General features: G+C 37.2%; 1 protein-coding gene across 7 annotated transcripts in view; it reads left to right on the top strand.

Moving 5' to 3' along the window:
* NTNG1 (netrin G1) overlaps positions 1-26,392 on the top strand; it is a 347,271-nt gene that overhangs the window by 290,644 nt on the left and 30,235 nt on the right. For 2 of the 7 annotated variants that reach the window (XM_009001801.5, XM_054236600.2), the window contains 2 exons: positions 5,097-5,264; positions 10,995-11,129. The exons of 3 other annotated variants lie outside the window; for them this stretch is intronic. In XM_009001801.5, the coding sequence (XP_009000049.2) occupies positions 5,097-5,264; positions 10,995-11,129 (303 nt within the window). The remainder of the gene's footprint in view (positions 1-5,096; positions 5,265-10,994; positions 11,130-26,392) is intronic. 2 more of the 7 variants (XM_035252257.3, XM_035252256.3) reach the window with 1 other exon arrangement.

Genomic DNA, 26,392 nt, shown 5'->3' with positions numbered 1-26,392 from the left:
TGCTCCTTTGGGTAGATACCCCGCAGTAGAATTGCTGGGTCATATGGCAGTTCTGTTTTTAGTTTTTTGAGATATCTCCATACTGTTTTCCATGGAGTTTGATCTTGTTTACATTCCCACCAACAGTATATGAGTATTCCCTTTTCTCTGCATCCATGCCAACATCTGTTGCTTTTTGACTTTTTATTAGTCATTTTGACTGGTGTAAGATGGCACCTCAGTGTGATTTTAATTTATATTTCTCTGATTTTGATTAGTGATATTGAGCATTTTTTCATGTGTTTGTTGGCTACTTGTATGTTTTCTTTTGAAAAATGTCTGTTCATGTCCTTTACCCAGTTTTTAATGGGGTCGTCTGTTTTGTTCCTGTTGAGTTGTTTGTTCCTTGTAGATTTTAAATATTAGTCTTTAGAGGCATAATTTCTAAATATTTCTTCCATTCTGTAGGTTGTCTGTTTGTTCTGTTGAATATTTATTTTGCTGTACAGAAGCTTTTTAGTTTAAGTTCCATTTTTTAATTTTATTTTTGTTTTTGTTGTATTTGCTTTTTGGGTCTTTGTTATAAATTCTTTGCCTAGGCTGATGTGCAGAAGAGTTTTTCCTATGTTTTCTTCCAGGATTTTTATGCTTTCAGGTCTTATATTTAGGTCTTTAATCCATCTCAAGCTAATATTTGTGTAGGGTGTGATAGGGGTTCAGTTTCATTCTTCTGTATATTTCTCAGCTCTGTTAATTGAATAGAGTATTTATTTTCCCCATTGTTTAGTTTTGTCCACTTTATAGAAGGTCATGTGGTTGTAGGTATGTGGCTTTGTTGTTGGGTTCTCTGTTCTGTTCCATTGATCTATTTGTCTATTTTTGTACCTATACCACGCTGTTTTTGTTACTATAGCCTTGTAGTATAATTTGAAGTCAAGCAATGTGATATCTCTGGATTTGTTCCTTTTGCTTAGAAATGCTTTGGCTTTGGCTATTTTGGCTTTTATTGGGGGGTGGGGGTGTCCATATGAACTTTAGGGTTGGTTTTTCAGATTCTGTGAAGAATGACATTGGTAATTTGATAGGAATTGCATTGAACCTGTAATTTGCTTCGAGTAATGGGTGATTTTTAACAATATTAATTCTTTCAACCCATGAGCATGGGATATTTTTTCATTTATTTGTATTGTCTATAATTTATCCCATTAGTGTTTTGTAATTCTCCTTGTAAAGATCTTTCACTTCCTCAGTTAGCTGTATTCATAGGTATTTTATTTTATTTTTGTGGCTATGTAAATGGGATTGAGTTTTTAATATGGTTTGCAGCTTGAATAGTATTGGTGTATAGAAATGCTACTGATTTTTGTACACTGATTTTATATCCTGAGACTTTGCTGAAGTTGGCAATCAGTCTAGGATTCTCCTCTGGGAATCTTTAGGGTTGTCTAGCTATATGATCATGTTGTCATCAGAGATAATTTAATTTCCTCTTTTCCAATTTGAATGCCTCTTATTTCTTCCACTTGCCTGATAGCTCTTGCTAGGACTTCATGGAGAGTTGAATTTAACCAGCAACAAGATTGAACCAAGATCAAGATTTCCCTATAATTGGGGGGTAGAAGGGCAAGGGAGTATATAAAAGGAAGTGATTATAAGGATTGGACCATGGATACTATACTTTATAAGAAGAAACAGGAGGTCATGGGAGGTCAGTGATTTGAAGAATCAAAGAATTATTAAACTGTTATTATTATCCCTTCAGAATCTTAGTAAAATAACGTAGCTCAAGCTATATCTTAATAGGTTCTGTGCCTGTGTGAAAAGACAAGGTATTAAAAAGTGGGAAATTAACAGAAAACCAAAAAATAATATAGCAGTCTAAGAGTCATATTTCAAATACTTTGCATTTATATAATACTCTTATTTTTTCAAATCACTTTCAAAGATCTGTTTCTTATTTTATAATCTCAAATATATATAGTCAGAAAAGATGGCTTTTTCTAAGTCTCAGAAGAGTACTATAAGTCTTAAGAGAATCAAGTTATCATTAGCCCATTTTCCAGATGATAAAACATTGTAATGCTTATAAAACATTTAAATTGTCCAGTTATCATTTGAAATAAATTTATTCTATTGTGTGTTTAGCTGAGTATGGCTTATAATTAACTTTTCCTATCAAATTAATACATTAATTTTTAAACAAGACCCATAAATAATGTCACCACAGAAATGTGTACCATTGATTAAATTCAGATAATAGTAGTAATAATATCATATTTAACATTTCTATGGAGATTCATGGAATGGGCCTTAAAGTGTTGAACTTGGGTATCTTACAGATTTGGTATGTTCCTCAGATAAAGCTTTGTCAGGTGGAGTTAAGCATGTAGTTCTGGTCGTGGGGCAGAATCTACAGAATCCTTTAGGACCAAGAAAGGAACTATACTATGAAAAGTCACTAGCCTTATTCTCTACGTATCCCCAACTTCATACCTTTGCCCACTCTTCACTCTATTCTTTTCTCCTAAAATTCTCATTCCTTCTTATTTTGTTTTGTTTTAATAAACCCTACCTGCCCTAAGGAAGATTCAGAGTGCAAGTCCTGTAGTACGTCTTTTCTGATTCCCGTCATGTTAAATGAGGTTTTCCTTCTACTTAGATTGCTTTGCGTCACTATTTTTTCTTAGCACACACTATTTTCCTTCTGGTTATCTGAGCATATGTTGTCTTATTTACTAAAGAAGCTTCCAGGCAACAAGCTTCTATGTGGCTGTAGAAAGCTCCTAGAATGAATTTTTGCACATAAAAAGACCCTTTTGAACAAAGCTCTGTTAATTAAATTAGATGTACCAGGAACCAATCAGTGTTGGAGAACCTGAAAAAGGACAGCCAGTAAGAGATCTCTTCCAGAGGAAGGGACCCAAGGGCAGGGCTATTGTTGCCCCTCCTCAGGAATTCCAGGCAGTTCTCAAAAAATCCTTGGGAAGCAATTAGGTTTGATAATTGGGTTTTCTTCCTTCAACCACTGCTCTCAAAAGGCTTTAGTCCTGAAAGATTGTCTTTATTTCAAACTCTCAGAGAAGGCTCTAGAAGCCTTTCTGGTTTCCTTGGCAGTCAGTAATGCCAGTATAAACAAGGCCTAGAGATTTTAATTTACTAATCTGTGACTCTATGATTCTTGGAGTATTATTGTTAACTTGGCATGCCTCTACTACTAAATTTATTTGGGTATTTTCTTACTCTGGCTCCTACATTGGAGTCTCAAGGCCACCTTCTCCCAGGACTCTTCCTACCCTCATACTCACCTCCCCTCTGACTTCTTCCTGTGCTCACACTCACCTTTCACTCCCTGTGCACATGCACATGGTGATACAGGTGACCTCAAATAAAGGGAGTGGCTTGGCTTCAGGATCCTCCCTTTTTTCTTGCCTCTCTTTTAGCAACTGGGGTCGAAATTTGCTGATACTGTTTCTGGTTATCTTCTACTCTTCACCATTCCCAGTGTCCTCCTCTGCTTCTATCCAATTTGATTTCATTCCATCAGGACCCCGATCTCAGCTTTCTTTTGTAGTAACTAGCTTTCTAACAAATGAATATGAACTTTTCTGATGGGTCGTAGTGTATGAATTTTTTTTTAAAGTTTTAAATGTTAGCTATCTCTTACTATTATTTACTTGACAACACTTACTCATTTTTACTCTGGTCATCAAAATATAATATTTGCAAAATTTTGTATAGGCCAAAATAGTAACTCAACACCTAGCCAAGTTACTGACACATAGATAGACAAACTCAGTGAAAATATTTATTGAATGAATGAATGAATGAGTTCAAATAGTGACTGTGCTTGGCTTCCTAGTGGGATAAAATAAAAGCAAGATATTGATGCAAGAAATATTTTTAAACAAACAAAATGTGCAATATCCTGGTTGACCTTTCTTATAAATGTCCAGCTAGATTTACCCTCAGTTTCCAAGAAGACAAAATAGATACCCCACCTAGTTACCACTCACACTTTTGTAGTAATTATTTCTATCAGCAGAGACTTTGTCATTACCATTTCTTTTAAAAAGGTTGAAATGGATTTACAACTTCTTGCTCTAGTTGAGATGCAAGAAAGAAGAAATCTAGTCACCCTCCGACCTTCCCCAACTACTCTCATCTCCTTCTTCACCTTCCTGTCTAGTCGTTACCACCATCACTCCTTAGCCTCAGAGGCACCTCTAACATTTTAGAACAAGGAAAAGAAATGTGCTGTTGCAGTAGCTGCCTAATTCTTCTTTTGTAGCAAACTATTCTTGAAACTTAAAAGGAGGAAATCTTAAGAGCACTTTTTCACACAAATGATCTCCCTGCTTTTAAGTTTTCTCTCACACATATCCATATAGATTGGCTTAAGAAAGCCATCTTCCCCTCTTAGCATCGGAGAAAAACAAAAACAAAGAATTGTTTCATTGTCTAGATCTCTGTTAAATTTGCCATGATGTGTATGAAACCCCGATTGAGTTGCTGTTTTGGCATGATGTCAGAGAGCAGGAGCTATGGTGATCGGACTCAGACCCTCGATACTCACACACACACCCCTCCCACTTTTTTTTTTTTTTTTTTTTTGCCAATCAGTTTGAGCTTATGAAGTTGCTCAGGTTAGCCTTGAACTGATGACCTCGCTTTCGCGAGTGCCATGACCTCCGGCGGGAGCCACTTTGGACCCCCGCTCCCACTTTTTTAAGGCTGAAAAGATGAAGAGAAAATGAGGGAAATGGTGCAAAGACAGTAAAATTCTCTGTCGGCAAAAAATAGACTTTTGCATCACTGGAAACTGAGGCTTCCCAAATTTTAAAAGGTGCACACCTGCAAATGCTTCTGTTCATCTTGTCTGCCAAGAATTAACAATCTTCAGTCCTGTTCCGAATGTTCGACCTTTCTATCCTGCTTGAAACAGATGCTATTTCCATGCTAGTCACAATCACCTGTTGTCACCATGTGTCATATTGAACCATATATATGTAATGCCATTCCACCGTCTTTTCTCCATCCCTCATTTTATCTAAGCATGTAGTATGCTATTACTCTGCTACTGTATACACTTTGTATACATTTCTGTTCTTCCTTGCAAGATTGTGAATGCTTCGGCCACTCCAATCGATGCAGTTATATCGATCTGCTAAATACAGTCATTTGCGTGAGCTGTAAACACAACACTAGAGGGCAGCACTGTGAGTTATGCAGGCTGGGCTACTTCAGAAATGCTTCTGCACAACTGGACGATGAGAATGTGTGTATAGGTCAGTTCTATTACAATTTCAGCTATTGTTCTGTGCCTTTTGAGCTATGGGGAGCGATTTAGGGTGGAGAGGCTGGTGATTTGCACCATGGTTGAGCCAGAATGAACTTTCTCAGTGGAGCAAATATCCTGTGGTAGACTTAAAATTCACTTGTACTAGTTGAGATTATAGTTGGGGGATATACTTTGAGTCGTTATGTTGACGCTTTAAATATGATGATCTCAGAAATCATGTTAAAGAAATTAAGAATTTTCTTCTCATTTTTGTTTTTATATGAAATTTTAAAACCTGATGATTCTGAACTGATCTTGTAGCCTTAAATTATACATTAAACTTTCAAAATAGAAACTTATTATATGGGATTTAATTATAGATATCAAAAATTGGGGTACAGACTCTTGCATATAATTGGTGATCAATGAGTATTGATAGATTAGAAATGTTGTTATTTGAAATTGAAAACAATTAGCAAGTGGAAATGTAGAAGTTTGTCTGACTTCTTCATCCATAGCAATGAAATTCCATTTATTGAATTTTCCTACAGCTCCCAAAAGGAGGAGTAATATCTCAAAAGTAATCTAGTCAATTAATTTTATTAGTCTTGGAAAACTGAGTCCACAGAGCCCCCGGAGCACTTTCCCTTCCTTCCCCACCAATGACTACTGCTCTTAGCACCTAGGGAGGAACAAGTGCCTTTCCCACCCAGAAAATCTCCTGCCTTTTACATAGTGACACCTGTCTTTAAGAATGCGAGGGTGCCAAGGGAAAAATAAGAAACAGTAAATGGAATTTCACTTCATAATTCATGCGGAAGCAATGCATATATTTGAAATGCTGAAAAATATATGTGTAGCCCTTACAGCAGTAGGTAGCTATATAGGCATCCAATTTGAAAGGTAGACTTTTTCACACTGAGATACGTTCAGTAGGATAAACAAGCTGAAAAGTGACAAGCAATCTTTTTATCAAGAAAAGAAATCCAATTCGTATTTCTGGGATCGTTGTCCTCTGATTGGATTGTCAAGATCAAAGTGTCATCAAAAATAGCTGTACAGTGGTTTTTTAATTAAATTGGGCCAAGTATATATAATACTGTTTATATCTACAGTACTTTCTATTTTTCAAAGCATCTTTTTATTTATTATTTGTCAATTAGGAGAGAAAGTACTGGACTTAGAGGCTAGAAAGCTAGACCCAAATTTCAGTTTGCTATCTCATAGCTGTGTATCATAGGTAAGTCATTTGGGCCTTCTAAATCAGATGAGGACCAGATGCAATGCATAGAAAACACTTGGTCAACTGTGAACTGGCTTGCAGATGTCTTGTTTAGTGTTTATTTAATTCTCATTAACAAAACAGTAAGGTAAGTATTACACTGATTATTTCCCCTATCTTGTCCTTGAGAAAGTAAGGCAGATTGACCCCAATCTTATAGCAAAGGGTTTTAGGCCTCAAAGCTTAAACGTTTTTTCTCAACCACTAACACAATTAGCAAAGCTAAGCTCATCAGACTTTTACTCATGGTATGCCTTTTGGATGACAGCCGCAATTCCACTCTGGCTTTATGAACAGAAGTTCAGTTGTCTTCATAACACTTGAGTTAAAAAGATTTGAGGACATGAATGAAACCCAAAAGACGTGCAGTCATCTGAATTTTGAATGCAGAGTGCATTTTACTGAATGTCACTTGTAAAAATATATAAATGTCATGCTGTAGATAGGTAAACAACAGAAAAGCTAAAATAAATAGGAACACACGGGAAAAACCTAATCATTTTATAAAATACCTAGATTAAAATGTTTTGTAATATTTAACATTATTTTTAATCAATCTTAAAAAGGCCTTAAAAGGAAAGATTTTATTCCATAAAATTTCTCCTATCAGGTAATTTAACAATATCACAATATGTTTTATTCAGAGTATTCTATTATTCTGAAATTTGCCCTTTCTTCCAGTTCCAAAGTAAACTATGAACTTCAAATCTGCTTCTTTCTATCCAGTTTTAAAAGGTATAGTTCAGTTGTAAATCCATATTTGATTATCCACAGAGTAGAAAAGTCTATTCAATGTCTGTCTTTTAAATCACATAAACTACAGAAGAAATATGAAAAACAATACCAATTTTGTATTTATTTTTACTTTTAAAAATCAAGAAGAGTTTTCTTCTCCCTTTCTAGAAAGTTTACTAGTTAAAATTATAAACTTTTGGAAAATTACATTTTACTGAGGTAATCCTGTTTCTATTTAGTACTTTATACTTGAAACCATGTAAAGTACTTAGTAAGCACAAAGAGGTGCATTCTTAGGTACTTTTAAAGTCATCTACATTAGGCCAGGTGTGGTGGCTCATGCCTGTAATCCCAGCACTTTAGAAGGCCCAGGTGCATGGATCACTTAAGATAAAGAGTTCGAGACCAACCTGGCCAACATGGTGACACCATGTCTTTACTGAAAAAAATTAAAAAATTACCCGAGGGCGGTGGCCTGCGCCTGTAATCCCAGCTACTCAGAAGGCTGAGGCAGGAGACTCACTTGAGCCCAAGAGGTGGAGGTTGCAGTGAGCTGAGAATATCACCACTCCACTCCAGCCTGGGCTACAGAGTGAGACTCCATCTCAAAAAATAAGATAAGACAAAAAGTAAAATTAGCTACATTATTCCCTCACCTACCATAATTTCTTAAATTATTGCCCTTTTCCTAAAGGAGAAAAGCGTTTTTGAAAAATGAATTGAAAAGTTTGGCCAGCTGATAGGTATTTTGGTCCATCTTTTATCTGTAGTGCTTACATGCATACAATAAATTAATTACAACTTTCTTAAAAGCTGGAGATTTCACTTACCCTGCCTAAGGCACTGAGGGCAGTGATATTGGGGCTGCTTGTGCACCGGGCTAAGGCTGGAGTTTGCCCTCTCAGGACCATTGGAAGCTGTGGCTCCATTGCTAAGGTTTGCTCCATAAGGCAGCATGAACCTATCCACTGTTTTCCACATTTAAGCTTCCTAAAGGGCTTGAGGCAGAACTGAGTATTAAATTCCAAAGGATACATCACAAGTAATTGAGAGTTAATTTTAATACCATTTTGTATAAAAAGGGCTAATGAAAAAGAAGGGATATTTACCCAGTTCATTTCACAGAATAAGGCACTAAAATTGGAGACTTTGAACTTCATTTAAGTCTTGTTTCTACATTAAAACGAAAAGAAAGAAACTTTCCCAATTTTTTAACAATTGACAATAAAATTCACCACCCTGACTATAAAGGAACCACTCATATCTTTAATAAAATGTAAGCTCTGTGATGAAATAGATGTTTGAAAATACTTGCATCATTTTATATTATGGCAAATACAAGATGCAGCTGGCTATTTCATGTTGCCACAGTGATTGCTGCTTAGTAATTACTGGTGAATTTGCCCATTTTTCATACACATTCCAAACACAGCCATGTCTCCAAAGATACATGTAATTACTCTGTGATGATGCAGCAATTACATGAAGATGGCATCCTTGCATGCTTCTGTTTCATGTAAACTTGAGCATTAAGCAGGAAGCTAGAGGATCTGTGGTTTGTGACCTTGAGTAATCACTGTTAATAATCCTGCTAACAAGCTTTGCATCAGAATGAAACAGAGTTCAGCAGCTACTGCTAACATTTCTCAAAATTAGGGTGTATTATTTTTAATTCCCCTTGAAACCTGTGATTGGGTAATCAGAGGTACCTTAAATAGAATAAAGCAAACACAAGACACTTTTAATACCTATAAATCAATTCTAGTATAACTTTTAAATCAAGCCCCCCCAAAATATTTTATGTTGCTTTGTAATCTAACAGTCTTGCATGTTCTTCCTAATTTCATGGAATAAAATATGATCTTCCAAGGATCTTTCAATTACCCCAACATCCACCACTGACCATAATTCCATAAATGATATTTTTAAAAAACGGAATTATATGTTATACAAGGTGAAGGGAGGGCCCCACTCCTCTTGTCCTTTATTTTCATGACTGCATAACATTACCCTTAACTACCATTTTCTATGACAGTGACTCGGATATATTATGGTTTAACTATTCTACTGTTTTGTTTAATTTTCTTTACATTTTTTTTTTTTTTTGCCTCTAAAACCTTATATTAATTAATGGTCATGGGCTAATTGACTGGAGAAGTATGTGAATTCACGTTGGCCAGCTGTAACTCTGCTTACTGGCTTACAGTATGCTGGTGATTCATTGTCAACTTACTCACTTTAAATAGTTTTTAAAAATTACAGTTTTGGTACAGGTAAAAATTTATAGTGTGTCTCTGTACAGACAAACATTAAAAGCTTCCACAAAATTACTATTTTAAAATATTTTTAATCAGGTTCCATATATACACACATGCTAAAATAGGAAATGTTAATTTAAAAGAAAACCCTAGTTGTTAAGTACAAACTAAGCCAGGCAAGAAGGGAGCATTTTAGAGTTTATTGAGTTTTATTTTTACCTACATATATAACTATTCATCATAGAAATGTTTATTTTCTAACAATGCGGAACTCAAAACTGGACTTAATTAGCATAAAATAAATCATACTTCTAAGGTCCTCCACGTTTATTTGAAGAAATGATCTAATTAGTTTCTGAGACACAAATTTAGAGTCAAACCCCTGGATCCAACCATAATGTTAAACCCTGAATCCCCATAGCAAATCTAAGATGCTCAACTTTATTATATTAAACTAACTTTTCAAGACTTCTCTTGGTCGGTTGGATGATATAGTTTTGTTTGTTTTTTAGTAAGGGAACTGCTTAATATATTCATTTTTAAATAATGGAACAGAGAGATACAGTAACTTCCCCAAAATTATTAAAAGAGTAATAAGGAAAGGAACTTTCGCCCACAGTACCCAAAAGCTGCAAGCTACTTCCACTACCTTTCCAGCTAACAGAAGAAGCCTAAAGAATATTCTCATTCAAGTTTTAAGCAAAATAGAGCTTCAGAAGTAAAAATATCCTATATAAGGATGTGTGAGGAATCAAGAAAACCTTTTATTGTGCAAAGCCATATTGTCCTCCCAGCAGACATTATCAAGAAAAATATCCATCTTAAATTGTAACTATGTTGAAATTTATTTGAGATTACAAAGTTTATTTTTCTTCCATGACTGTTAATCTAGGCTGCATAAAAGCTGCATTAATATGCCTAACAAATACAACATCTAAAGGCTCATCACAAAATAGTATATACGTGAATAAGTTAAGGCAGTGTCCCAAATCACGAAGTAAAACGACCTTTGAATGAGCAAAGTGCATTCATATTGTAGTTTTAAAATGTTCAGCAGTTCTCAAATATTGAGTGCAATGGCTAAGCCCATTTGAATAATTTAAAACACATTTACACTGATGGCATATTGATTTATCCTTGATATACAAACTTCTCATGGTATTCATTAAACCATCTAAAAATACCCTAACAAATGGAATCTCCATCACGATCTGTTATCAGTGAAAAGCATGTCTTATTTTCTTGGAAATTTTCAGTTGATTTCCTCCCATACCATAAAAATGATTATCAGGGAAGGCTGAGCAAATAAATAAATGGCCCTGAAATAGTCATATTTGCCGAAGCATTTCATTAACGGACATCTTTCTTTAAGTAAGTGATGCATTTAAGTGACGCTCCTGTGTTGATAACCTGTAAGCCATGCAGACTTGTCTCCAGCCTGTGTGTTGTCTTGTTTCTACAGAGTGTTATTGTAACCCTTTGGGCTCAATCCATGATCGTTGTAATGGCTCAGGATTTTGTGAGTGTAAGACTGGAACAACAGGGCCTAAGTGTGATGAGTGTCTGCCGGGAAATTCCTGGCACTACGGCTGTCAACGTAAGTAACTCTGGGAGCTGCCCTCTGCCCGCTGCAGCATGGCTGATTGTGCTTGGCTAGGCCGCTGTGCACAGCTTCTCAGAGCAGAAAAAGATCCAAACCACTGACAAGCTTTAAAAGCTACTTAATGCTGTGGCCAATGTACGGGAGAGCAATCCATCAGCTGGCCAACTAGTGTTTTGAAGCCCATCTTCATCCCCTCAGTTAGCTGGAGCAACTTATATTGAAATATTGTATGGAGATCCACATACCTGGCCAGACCATAAATTAAGTGGCACCATAGGGACGCAGCTTGGAAATCCTCACCGCAGAATGAAGGGTGATATGCATGTGGTTAATATATTTCTTGAACTGAAAGCTACCCTGGAGCTCCAGAGTTCATAAATTAAATGATATCTACATAACTTATTACCACCCTTGCTATCATACCCATCACTGAATCTTAACCAAAAACCTAAAGGTAATAAATTTAAGGAATATTTAAACATGGGGTAAAATAAATGACAAAAATCGATATTGATTTTAAACCTCTGAGGTTAGGCATTATCCAGGGAGCTGTGGACAAATGCCATTTGGTTCAGCCTCATTTCTCATGAGATTACCAGGTCTTCAAAGCTTGTCAAGGCAGGTGGCGTGTCAGTGTGTACAAGGAACATGAATTTTAAAATCAAGGCAGAAGGTTCCTTCTGCCATTTATCACCTTTTCTGCTTTTGAATTCTGAACTAACTTTCCATTTCATCTATACGTAGGTAGTTTGCTCATATTACAGAGCTACGAGACATATCCTGTGTAGCAGTGTGGTCCGATAGAAAATCATGCAAGCCACATACATAATTTGAGATTTTTGTTTTCCACATTAAAAAAGTAAAAAGAAATAGGAGAAATTAATTTTTATAAAAATCATATTTAGATCAAAATATATAAGATACTCTTATTTCAACATATAACTAATGTCAAAATTATTAATATATTTGACATATTTTTATATTGTCAATATAAAAATATAAAAATATAATTATACTTTTTTCCCAGAGAAGTGAATGTAGTTAATTATATTTTTATATTTTTATATTGACAAAATTTTCCATATTTTTATATTGCCTTTGAAATCAGATGTGCATTGGAGAACATGTCAATTAGGGCTGGCCACATAGTAAGGCTTATACCCACATGTGTCTTCCACACTGGACAACACAGCCCTAGAGTTATTTTTGCTTACTTTTCACTTGGAACAAATGTCAGCGTGCAGAAATCATGTTAAGCCAATTTCTATAGAAAACTATATATTATTTATATAATACAGTAGCAATAGTGACTTTTATATTCTATAAAATAAATTCTAAATGATGAATTCTATAATAATAACTATTTAGATCCAATTTTTATAGAAAATCATAGAATGTTCTGCTAGTTATAGAATACATAGTTACCTGGCAGCCACACTTCTAAGTACTGTAAATCCAAAGTGAAATGCCAGGTGCAGCAATGAACTCTGGCAGTAAGTTGAAATTTTGGTATTGAGCAGGCCAAGGTTAAGATGGGATCCAGGAACTGGGCACTGAGGTCTCCAGCCAGGCTGGAGAACAACATTGAAAGACAGTCAAATAGTCAGAAGTCAGGCCAAACACCTGCACATAAACTCTTGATAAAGCCATAGTTTCAAAGTCTTGCATGCTGTTGTTTCCCAGAAAATACTAGTCCTTAGTGTCTGGGGAAGTTGGTGGATCTCAGCAACCAAGTGAAGGGTCAGGGCTCAGAGGGAAGCTATTGATTATGGCACAGCTAGGCATCAAGGCCTAGAGCAAAATCAAAACCAGCACCAAGACTCGAGGCATAAAGAATAAGGAGACTTTGTAATTAAGACACACTTCTCAAAGAGAATATCTCATGTAAAGTTACTGAGGAAGCAGGACCTAAAGAATGGGTTGCTGGAGCGTACTCAGGGTAAGACTTGGGAGAGGAAAACAAATCAATCCTGCTATGGGAAAATGCATCTCAAAAAGGACCTAACCCAATTTTTCTATATTAATTATTGGAGTATTATAAAAGATGTAGTGTTGTCACCACTTTTTCCCTTCTAAAAACAAAAGGCTGCATTTAAGCCTGACCCTACCAGGTCAACTTACAAATCGTAAACCCCTCTGTGCCTCAGTTCTAGAACCTCACATACTTGTTATGTGGATCATTGAGTTCATGAGAGGAAATGCAATTATTCTTTTGAGTATGTATTGAATCCCTACCATGACTTAGGCGCTGTGCTAATGGTAGGGCACAGAAGGATGAAAAGAGACAGCTACTGTGAACATGTGGTTGTGGAGTTCATATCCAGAGTTAGCGGCCCAACAATTACTATGGAAGGTAATCAGAACTCAGTAAAAGGAATGTACATGTTATTTGTACATGTCATTTATTAGTGAAGTCCAACATGGGGAGGAAGGCTTCCCAGAGAAGTGAATGTAGTTAAGTACTGAAGGATCATTGGAACTTTTCAGGATAGGAATCTCGGGTAAAGATGATTGAGCCGACACACTGTGTTCCAGAAGAGTGTGTGTGTGCGTGTGTGTGTGTGTGTGTGTGTGTGCGCGCGCGCGCGTGCGCATGCATGAGCATGTACACGGGTTGTGAGTAAGGAAAGAGGTTAAACAGCATCCAGGGACTAGATTATGTGGTTTTATGAATTCCAAGCTAAGACGCTTTATGTTGCCAGGGAGGAAAATGGGAATCATCATATGGAGAAGATATGAGATCCATCATATGGTTTTAAGCAGAGAAATGAAAGGAACAGATTTGTTTTTAAGAAGATTATTCTAGCTACTAAGTAAAGAAAAGAATGGGGGTTAAAATTAGATTTGATATATAAATTTAACATCATCCAAACATACCTTTGAGAACATAGGAGTTTTTTCTCAGTCTGAAATCTTCCTTCTCTTAGACTCACCCACATAGGGCTGGTATTCTATGTTAAAATATAGAAATTCTTCTGTCAGTTAGTCAATGGCTACTTCACCAAGATCCTGAAGTGCCTTCCCCTGGGATCTCTTAGGTTGTCGCCAAGGATCAGCAATAATGGAGTAACACATGTCACAATAGCATGCCACTAGCACCTGCTCCAGGATTACAGTTGATGTACATTCTGATTAGTTGGTGCTGGAAGGTTGATGAATGTTTTTTCATTTCACACCTGTCCTCACACACATGAATGCACTCAAAAATGCCCCTCGAGTGCATCCCCGTCTCCGTTTCCCCTCTCTCACTGCCCACCCGACTTCTGTTTGCCCTGAGTTGAACCCATCCTTGGTTTGGCCACAGTATTAGAAGCGGAGCTATTAATCTGGCAACACGAAATCAACGCCAAGCAGAAAACCAGTGGTAGAGTAGGGCTGACCATGGCGATGCAGTGATGAGCTGAGAGTAAGCAGCATTTAGGGAGGCACTGCCAGGGAGGCAGTAGGAGATACCAGGAAAAGTCCAAGGGATCCAGGCCAAAGGCTCCAGTCCTCCCAGAGGATTGTCAAAAGGAGCCATGTGGAAGTGTGGTTCAAAAGGACCTAAGGGTTTGGGAACAGAAGATTTGAAAAAGGGATTCCATAACTGGTGTTTCATCTAAAATGGGGTAATAAAAGGACCTAACACATATGGTGATTGTGAAGATTCAAATAAAATAATGAATGTGGAACTCATAGTACATAGCAAGCACTCAGCTATTATTACTACTTCCAAGCACATGTTGACATGCCACAGAACTAGGTAAGAATCCATGTTCTAAAGCTTTTGTGCAATGTTAGTGCAGAACTTGCAGCAAGTTCGGCCACTATTCAGGAACCACACTGTGGACCTGGGGGCTTCTGAAAAGCCCCTTGGTTAGAGGCAGGACTGATTCAAGAGAGTGAAGCAAAGCTGACCCCAAAGCAATTATGGGATTTCAGCTGGAGAAATTTTAAAAACTCCAGGCTCATCAGCAAACTTTCTGCTTCAGAAGCCACCAATTATTTACTGTGTAAATGTAGGCAAGTCTCTGAATTCAAAGGTGAAACACTTCTAAACCACTAGAATGAATGGTCTTTAGACAGCATAGAACAAATAGGAAAGAAAACAGAAATAATAAGATTTCAAGGATCACTGGCAGAATCAAAATTAGTGTTGAGGTTGCCCAATAGAAGAATGAGACACTGGAAAGAAAGAGAAAAGAAAAAGTTTTAAATGCCTTTTTGAAATCAGAGAAGAGGCAATAGCCAGCTTCCAGAGGATAAAAGTGAACCTTCTAAATAAGAAGTGGCATTCCATACTTTATATAAAATAGGAAGAGTTAACATGTATTGGAAAGTAAGTAAATAGTTGTTACCAGCACCAAAGAAACTGGATATAAAGGGTATTTGTGACTTTTCGGTTTGGGAGAGTGGAAATAGCCACCTGTAGAACTGATGTGGCTGGTGAGGAGATACGTTGTCTTCCTGGAGGATGTGTATAAGACACATGGGACTATCCTGTGGGACTTATTAAAGCCACCAGTTGTTAACTTGTATGAATATTAATGGTGCTTTCAGAAGAATTCATAGTCTGCTTATTTAATTTAAAGTCAAAAGATTTGGTGATATCAGTTAAATGTTACGATTTTGGAAGACAGCAGAGCTGTAGGAAATCAAAAACAAAGCACACGAGGCAAGGGGGAGGCAGATCACAGCCTTCTCTGACCACAAGTCAGAAAGGCTTTCCATTTTTAAGGAACCAGGTGGATAGCTGGGACCCACATATGTTATCTAGGGTAATCTCTCCTTTTCAAGATCTTTAATCACATCTATAAAGTCTTTTTGCCATGGGAGGTAAGAGGTTCTGTGGATTAGGATGTAGACATCCTTGAGGACACATTCTATTGTGCTTACCACAATCATCATCAAGAATGTCAATGTTTCATGCCAGAGATAAATATGCAGGTGTTCTGCAAACGGAATGCAACTTGTGCTGGGGATGAAGATATGCATGGGTATCTTCCAACATATTCCAAATAAATACATCAAAGAATTCGAGAGGAGTAATGTATATCAAGCAGGTATAGATGTACATTGTAGATTACAAGGTAGAGAGAGTGAAATCTGTTTCAATCAAGACCAAAGACTGTTTAAGAAAGGTATTGTGAGAGCATAGTAAGACCACTAGAGCACTGAGGCTACATTGTCCAGAGGAAAATTAGAATAATCTTCAAAAATGGGGGAATTCAAATATCAAGAGTTCTGCTAAAAGGTTTATTCTGCTGATATTGTTAACTTGCATTAATGAGAATTTCTTTACCCAAAAGAGTGGAAGAAGCAGTCTGGGGACCTACCACTAATCGGTAGCTCAGAGAAGACACTGTCACATAAGGGAGCAAACACTATTAAAAATCTAAGAGCTATTGTTCCAAACATAAGAAAAATTCTAAAAATTGTTGGCGGAAAAAGGTGGGATGTTGGACCTCTTTAAAAATGAGTGTGCACATAGGCACACACACACACACACACACACACATTCACTTTTATTAAAGATAAAAGCATAAATTATTCTCGATAGACTACCCAGAAAAAACCCAGAGAGACTTCTATATTAACCAGCTTAACTATCCAAGCTCTTTCTTCTGCAGTTTTGATGAACATTATTTCAGTCACTATACTGTGTTGTAAATTTAGGCTAAAAGAAATTGCAAAATGCAGATAGTGTAGGGCTGTGTTGACATAGTTCAAATGACAAAAATGTAGAGATGTTAGCTTACATTAAAGCTCAATTTTAGACAACAGTGTATCATCATAAGTGGCAAGGAAACCAACATAACTTCAGGCTGAACAAAGATCAAAGGAAGTTACAGTCCCACTAAAACACGTCCTGAGCAGCCCATGTCAAGGGGCCAATCCTTCGGAACAACATTTTAGCATTCCAGACAGCGATATAAGAGTCCCTTCTTTGATGAAGGTTTTTTCATATGAAATAGCATTGAAGCAGCTTGATAACATACGTTACAAATGTCAACCAGTGTTTTGAGGGCTAGCAAGAAGACTTGGTTCAGGAAGATAGAACAGGGACAGGAGGTGGATTTCAACTTAGCGTTTGCCGACAGTTATACTTTCTAGCTAACAGTACAGTAGGTGCATTGAGTAGTGACAACTTCCCCAGACTGGGGGAGTTCCAGTAGAAGCTGACCAGGCTCCTGTGAGCCATGCTTTCTGGAGAGTTTTGGCTTAAATGGGAAGTTGAATGAAAACTCCTTAGGTCCTCTTCAACTTTCCAGCTCTAACTTCAGACCACAGTCCTGCAGCAGAGGAGAGGCATTGTGAAGGTGCCCACCTCAATTTCTAGTAAGAACTGCAGTTTGATCACTCAGCTGTCCCTATGCGCTAATCTTTTTTTTCACCCACAGATCTGACTCTCATATTTCCCACTAACCATGCTCTTAGTTCTCACTTCTGGTTTCCAAAAGTCAGAAACTAAAGACTTAAATAACTCCTTTTATTCTAGGGATTAATTGGTTCCTATCAAACCCTTCTATTACTATAGTTCAGGAGGTTTCCTTTTTTTTCTATTCTTTTTTTTTTTTTGGATGGGGTAGGAGATTACTATACAGTCCTGACAACTTGTGATCATAAAAGTATTAAGACGATGCCTCCAGTTGCCTCTGTGAGATGAAGATTAAACCTCCCTGGACAAATACCTTGCGCCTAACTTGTAATTTTTCAATTGCCTCTAGTTGCTGTCTCTTCCTATTTGTCATGTTACATTAAAATGTCCAGTTCATATTTCACCAGTTGACCTCACATTTTGATTTTATTTACAGGCAGCATGTCACTTAAACAAGGACGTGTCTGTGATGCTGCAGAGCATCTGTCGTCACTAGACATAGGATTTCCCTCATTTGGCCATCACATCTCCATCGCTACATGTGGGTCTCATCAGTAAAATGAATGGCATCACTGAATCCAAGTTTTTAATTTCCTGAGTTTCATTAGTTTCCAGTAGCACCTGGAACACAGCATCATTTCGCTTGCTAAGCACCACATACATAAGGGTGATGAAAAATAAATACGTAGAGAAGGGCACTTGATGTTACTGTTGTACAACTCCTAAGGGTGGGAAGGAAGTGCTCTTTAAACAGAACCAGTAGGAGCCTCCCAGAGGCAATTTAAAAAGGAAAATATTAGGGAGACAGAAGATAGAAAGTGGCAATTTGTAGGCATTACAAATAAGCTGGTAGTACTCCTGGGGGCAAAAAGGCTCATTGTGTCTGCTACAAGAGCAAACCCCAGGGTTGCCCCCAGTTGTGAAATTTCTCTTGATTCAGCAGGAAGATGCCACACCACTCAGTCTTGCTGATAGCCATTGCATTTCAGAGGCAGTTCTTATTTTCCCTGGATTCTTAATGTAAATTTAATTTGGGATTGTTCGCAAAAGCCCACAGACCTCTAAAACACTGGGGACCTGGTGCTGCCTCTGAGCAGGGAGAGTCAGGGCTTATGCTGTGGAAAGAACTTTTAACTCTTCACACACTAATGGCAGAGCAACCATTAGAGGCATATACTAACAGAGCTGGCTCGAAAGCAGTGAGTTGTTCAGAATGCACTCCATGGTAGCATCATATCCTAAATACATTGAAAATCCACAGCTCCTGAATTGCTGAAGCTTAGCCCAGGACAAATACAGACAGTGGACATACCAGGCACCTACTGACATTCTGAGGCTTCCCTACTGTTTAGCCATCCTGTGCTCAGCTCAGAAAGGGGCCTCAACTTTGACCTGGATGGGCAACTTTTCATATTTACTTGACCATCCACGTTAATTTTCCCCTTTATTTAAAGAGAATAGTAAGAAGGACATGTATGCCCCAACTCCATCGTTTCACACCACAGAACCATTCAAACTTAACAGTAAAAGATGTATGAGATACTGATGCTCGTGGAAAAATGCAGGCACAATTTTATCTGCTAGTAGCTGAGAATGGATGTGACAGCCTGATCCTACCTGGTAATGACATAAGAAGGCCACGTGGTAATAAAATATGTGAAGCTCTTTTCTTACATAAGTACATAAATGGAGTTTTACCATGGGCCATTCTTTACACCCTAACGAGTGTATGTGTGAGCATGAGTGTTTGCAAATGTGAGAAAGAATTTCAAAGTTTTCTAAAGCTGCATATATAAAGATAATGTCTAAATGTGAAAATCAGCCCAATTGCAAAAGGGCCATCCTATTTGAAACTTGCAGGAGAAATATTTTGGTTAAGGAAGGGCAAGTTCTCAGCCCCATCAGAACAGAATTCAGGGAAAGAGGAGTCACAGATAGACCATGATGGAGGGTTCTTGAAAGCTTAATTTTAGGAGTCAACACAGTGAGGTGAAAACCTTAGATCTGGAGTTGGGTCTTGTTCTGGGTGTAAGTCCACCACCTCTCCAAAGAATGTTTGCTCAATCATCAGCCTTCTCTGAATTTCCTTCTGTGAAATCATAGAGAGGGCTTGGCTATTCCAAGGTTCCTTCTTAGTCTGCAATTCTGTGATCCTGAAATCTTACAAATGGTCTCATCAGTTTATGTATGGATTTATTTCTAGGAAAAAATTATTATTTTAAAATAATAAAAAGTGTTAGTTATTGAGCCCTTTCTATGTGTCGGGAACATGTATGCATTATCTCATTCAACAGGAGAAGATTATTTTCCTTATTTTATAGGTGACAAAACTGACATTTAAAGAGGATAATTCCACCAATTCAAATACCTGTTAAGTGCCACACCAGTTGCTAGTAAATATTTATTGTTAATCAAATGGCATTTTAGAGGATTTTGTCACTTTTACTTTGCAGCTAAAGACAGAAGCTTTGACAGTTTATTCCAGGGGTCAGCAAATTATTTCTGTAATGGGCCAGATGGCAACAATTTTAGGTTCTGTAAGCCATACAGTGTCTGTCATAGCTACTCAACCCTGCTATTGTACTGCCATTGACAACGCTTAAATTAATGACGTAGCTCTGTTCCGGTAAAACTTTTTTTATGAATGCTGAAATTTGAATATCATGTAATTTTCATGTGTCAAGAACTATTCTTCTTTTGATTTTGTTTCAATCATTTAAAAGAGGTAAAAACCATTCTTAGTTCATAGGCCATTGTAAACAGGAAGCAGGCTGGGTTTGGCTTGCAGATCGTAGTTTGATTTATTCCAAACTCACAGAGGAATTCAAGATGAAGAAACAGAGGACCTGTTAAATAAAGAATGTGAAGCAGAAGGCAGGAAAGAACATAAGGAAAACATACATTTCACTAAAATGTGTCCTCTGTCTTGACATGGGTATCACAGGGAGTTGAACTAACTGGTTCTTATTTACAAGGCCCTAACTGATCTTTTCTTTTCTTTTTTTTTTTTTTTTTTGAGACAGAATTTCGCTCTTGTTACCCAGGCTGGAGTGCAATGGTGCGATCTCGGCTCACCGCAACCTCCACCTCCTGGGTTCAGCAATTCTCCTGCCTCAGCCTCCCGAGTAACTGGGATTACAGGCACGCGCCACCATGCCCAGCTAATTTTTGGTATTTTTAGTAGAGACAGAGTTTCACCATGTTGACCAGGATGGTCTCGATCTCTTGACCTCGTGATCCACCTGCCTTGGCCTCCCAAAGTGCTGGGATTACAGGCTTGAGCCACCGTTGGGATTACAGGCTTGAGCCACCGCACCCAGCCAGCCCTAGCTGATCTTAAGAAAAATGTTAGAATTCCCAGAAACATGAAGGCTTTGACTATATAATTTCCAGGACAAGATCATAGACATAGTCAGTGCCATCTGTTTAAAGGCTTTAAGAACCAGCTGAGCCAATTTAGCATCAATTTAGTACAATCACCAACTAATGAAAGAGAAGTCAGGGTGGCCATAATATGATCAGGATTGCTCATGTTGGTGTAAGGAATCATTCAGTTGCATGCTGCAGGAACAACCCGTCACCTTGAATATCAGCAAAATGCTGTGTTAAGAGACAATTACAGTAATAATATCAGGTTATAATACCATGGGCACAGGAAAAAAATACATACAGAACATGTTCAGAATGTAGGTTTATAGCACTGCCTTTTAATACTGGAGACAATTATTCTGAACACAGGGCATGACGGTGCTGTGAATGTGAACCCCTGCCCTTTCTGCCCAAATCTCCTTTCAGTGTGACTGAGCCATTGAACCCAAGAGATTCTGGATTACCCACAGGAATAATGTTATAACCCAGAGCTGTTTAAATGCATATATGCTTTTCATCCCATCTTTGTAAAGCTTTCTGTTTACAATCTTCAGTTATTCATTGCTACAAGTAAGGGAGAAAAGGCCTTCATAAATACAGAGCGATTGATGGTCTTGATGTAAATTCCAGTATAGACACATACTGCATGCACATGGAAATTTAGACCCACACAGAGTTCATCTGCTCTGTCTCTAACCTTATTGTTTGACTCATCCTCATAGTTAGCAGTCAAGATCATCCAGACATTTTTGGATGCTCATTTTAATAGAAACAACTGCTAAGATATATTTTTAACAATATTCTTTCCCTTATTCTGCAAAAGTATAGGATTATATATTACAGATATTTTTTCTAAACTACAATTCTTATGGGGAAATGGGCATATGTCTCAGAGATAAAACACAACAAAAATGATGAAATATTGATTTTATTTTTAAGACATACATTTAGGCATCTTTTTAATTAGTATTGTTGACCCATTGAACATAGCCTGTGTGTTAACCCATATTCCTTATCATGAAAATCAATGATATGGACAACTACATGGTTCCCATGTATTTTGAATGCAAAATGACGAAGTTTGAGCATTTACAGAAGAGTTGGTTATCGGGATAACTTGGCAATTTATTAGTGATATAATGTCGGAGGCCACAATCACTCCCTTCTCTATGGTGTTGCTGGCTCACCAGATGGAAGTTATTTGGGCATACTATTAAGTTGTTCCTGAGATATTACACCCCTGTTCTTTCTAATCAAGTGAAAAATTAAACTTGCTGATTTGCAACAAGGATGCTAAACTACATGCAGACATAATGTGTGAATTCCATCTACTTAAATTAGACCTCAAAATTTCTGAAGTAACAATTTTAATAAAGACTGTCCAAGGTCTTGGGATAGAGGAGTTTGTGCTTCATTTGATAGAAACATCTAATAAAACATGATTCCATCAACTATGTTCAATACATCCTTTTAAACACAGCAAATGAGGTCAGATCATACTGTGCTCTACAGAAAACTGTGCCTTTGTTTCATCTTTGCTTACTGAATTTGATTTAGCCAAGGTGATGGAAAGAGCTTCGTAATGAAGTCTTGCTAAACCTTTTAAACTATTCTTCCTGGCAAACTGGCCTGGCTATCAGGTTGCCCAAAGCATTCACCTTTTAATTCAATCGCACATTCACTTATTTTTTCATCCATTAATTCACAAATCATTTATTTAACAAATATTAAAATTCTAGTATGTGCCAGAAATTGTCCTAAGTTTTGTCACCAAAAGATAAATGGGATTCCTGCCATCCAAGGGCCACAGTTCAAGAGGGGTCGCCAGTCTAACAGCATCTTCCTCTTGTCAAAATCTGAGATGATTGATTTCCAGTCCCACCTTTCTAGCTTGTTTTTCTGATTATAGTTATCTCTGATTTATAACCACAGAATTTGATATCTGAGTGGGAACCTTAACAATATTCTCATTTAGCCACTCATTGAAGTCATAAATTAGCTCTCCTTATTAATATGTAATAGTAATGACAATAGACACTGTTAATTATGTGCGTGCCATGTGCCAGGCACTATGCCAAGCCATTTATAGTCTTGTTTAGTCTGCGTAAACTCCATTGGCAATTATCCCCATTTAACAGATGATAAATGAACTGAGGCTTAGAGAGGTTAAGTAATCTGCACAAAGTCATGTAGATCCTTGCAACTTAAAAGTGTAATCCCTCAACCGGTATCATCAGCATCACATGGGAATTTGTTAGAAATGCAGAATCATGGCTGGGTGAGGTGGCTCACGCCTGTAATCCCAGAACCTTGGGAGGCTGAGGTGGGCAGATCACAAGGTCAGGAGATTGAGACCATCCTGGCCAGCATGATGAAACCCCTTCTCTACGAAAATACAAAAATTAGCCGGGCATGGTGGTGCGCACACCTGTAGTCCCAGCTACTCAGGAGGCTAAGGCAGGGAAATCTCTTGAACCCCGGAGGCAGAGATTGCAGTGAGCTGAGATCGGGCCACTGCACCCCAGCCTGGCCACAGAGTGAGACTCCATCAGAAGGGGTTGGGGGGGAGGGAGGGAGAGAGGGAGGGAGTGAGAGAAGGAAGGAAAGAGAGAGAGAGAGAAAGGAAAAGAAAGAAACAAATGCTGAATTACAGGCCCACCTGCAGACTTACTGATCTACATTTTCACAAGATCTCCAGGTGATTCATATGCACAGTGAAGTTTGAGAAGCAGAGGACTAGATAATATATGAAGGTTTTAACCTAGGATAAACTGACTCCTAAGGCCAAGGGGTTTTGTTGTTGCTTTTTATCACTTTGTGTTCATAGAATAATGGTGGCTGGGAAATCAAGGGCATACATATACCTTGGAAAAATTTATATAAGGGACAGGAACTCATATAGTGTCTCACCCCATCAGTTTTTATGTATTCTACAAATTCAAATCATATTAAAATAAGAAAAATCATGAAAACTTAAACAAGTAGCCTATTTGTTTTCTTTCATCCCTACAATTTAAAAGTGGTTAATATTTGATAGGTTAATAATAAATATTTTAATATAGTATATTGCATTCGGTTATGAATATATCAAAAGGAAATACAAAGTGAGCTCCAAAAGATAAACTTTTATTGAGCACATGAAACAGAACATAAAATTTAATGGCAATTACCATTTAATCTATTCATGTTTGGAAACATATTGAAAGAGAAACTCATAACTCAGTTAATTGTTATGAATTATTAATTGCTCATTTGAAGAGAGATGAGCAAGACTGCACTTGTTGAAAAACTTTCCTTCTCAGTGGCTAACCTTTATGTCATTGGTTTTATGAGAACAAAAGGGAAAGAATGACAACAAGATCCTAATCATCCAAAACTAGGAAGTGACAAGACAGGGAACATCTCAGTGACTACATAAAGGTTAATTGAGATTGAAATGAAATAGTAATCGCTGGCCCCTCTCCAGCCTTCTTAAGTGTGATTCTCTGGGGATGGGCCCCAGGCATCTGTATTTTACAAAACTCCCTAGGTGATGTTAACATGCAGCCAAGATCGAGGACTACATATTTAGCAATTATACATTCTCGGAGAGATCTAATCCAACCGTGAATTGACTCAGGATATTCAGAACCCCAAGTGAGATGCAAGCTGGCCTCCAGTTTGCCACTCCTAGTTAGAGTTAGAGGTAGCTAAGACCAAAAGCATTGCAGACTGTGGGCAGCTTTGTAAAGACATGTTCCCTAGATGGTCAGTGATTTCCGATCCCAACAGGCTAAGACCAAGAATATGTCTGGATTTAAAAATACCTGACTTAAAGAGTACTTTTTTTTTTCCGCCTCAAAAATCAATGTTATGAGCTTCTTCTGCTGGATTGAAAAAAAAAAAAAAAACCTTCAAAAAGTGGAAGCTTTTTTTATTAACTAAATCCAGGGATTTATTGTTTAGTGTCAGCAGCATAACTGCTTTATAATTGATTTTTCTGAAGAGAACTGAAAACTTAAGCCACCTTAATTTCCTTTATCTTGACACGCGTGATTAGCATTGCACTGAAATGTATTTTACCAGGTTCCCAATTACCATTTTTTAAGACCAACTTCCTTATTGCATACTTGTCTTGATAAAATATTTCTAGACAGGGAGAAAGCAAGCAGGTATAAAGAAAATATATGACTGCTTTATTCCTACTGATAGCTTTATCCTCTTTCTTCAAGAATTCCTATTTATGTTCAGTTATGTTTTTAAAAGTGAATAGAGCTAGTAAAATATATTAACATCCACTAATTTTTAACTTCTTGGGATAAAGAAGTAAGAACATTTTGGACAACGACAGAATTTTAAAGATGATGAAACAAAATGTAATATTTGCAACCTAGGCTAATGTACCTAAATTCTAATATTCTAATAGAATCAACTAGCAGTATATATATATATACATACATATATATATGTTATTGTTGCACACACAAATATTTAGTGTTGAAAAATGCAACCTCAGTCTCAGTTTGTGCATGTAAAATGAAGATAAGTGTTGGATCCATCTCACTATCCATGAGAATTAAATAAATAACACACTGAATTAAAAGGTTTACGTTTCTGTCCGATTATAGGCATGCTCTGAGATAATAAAGCTATAAATGATGGTACCCACTCTCAGAGTTTCATTGAAAATGGTGAGGAATGGATTCACAAATTTAAGAAATCAAGTTATAAACAAATGACATGATAAAATGCAAGCTATGGTAATCATGGCTCCTTCCTGGGAAAAAGCAAAGAAGGCTACAAAATTATGGGATTTAATACCTGTTATGTCTTTTTGTGTCGTTATTCCGAATACTAATTACCATCTATAAATGTGAATTTTAAGTTAGGATTATGTCCCAAATCAGTACCATTTAGTCTTGCAGGTCCAAATAGGAAAATAAAACAATCTATGATAAATTTATATTCATTAAATTCACCCTAACCTTAGCAGCAATTCTTCATCAATTTTAGGATCATCCTAAATCCTGAAAATTACCCTGTAATACTAAAATACCTGCCTACTGGAAGGGTCTTGAATGATGGTGACCCCTAAACAGACCAAAAACTAGATGGGTTTCTCTACCTGGGTGGAAACCAGTTATTGAGGCGTGATTACTGGGCAGTCGCAATCCATAGAGTCACCATCCGACCTACTGGATATTGGACTATTATCAGCTTGGGGACTGTTAACACCTTAGGGGTTGGTATATCTGAAACAAGTATTCAGTTCCTCGGTTTTCTCATTTTTTTTTTTTTTTAGAACTCCTCAGGGGACTTTCCACGGGGTTATTTGGCTATTCTTAGCAAGTTTGTGCTATGTGCTATTTTTCAGCAAAGTTAAGGTTTCTCTTCGTATGCTACAAAGACTAAAATTGAGACTGTAACTTTGAAGGGAATAAGGTTGTTTACTCCTGTAAAAGATTTTTTAAAAATCGTATGATTAACAATTTCACCACATGTCACACTGCCCTTGAAGAAGTAAGGGTGAATTTTCCTAGTGAACCAAAAG

The sequence above is a fragment of the Callithrix jacchus genome, chromosome 7 (assembly GCF_049354715.1).
Source record: "Callithrix jacchus isolate 240 chromosome 7, calJac240_pri, whole genome shotgun sequence".
Classification (NCBI taxonomy): Eukaryota; Metazoa; Chordata; class Mammalia; order Primates; family Cebidae; genus Callithrix; species Callithrix jacchus.
This window is presented reverse-complemented; position numbering and strand designations above follow the sequence as displayed.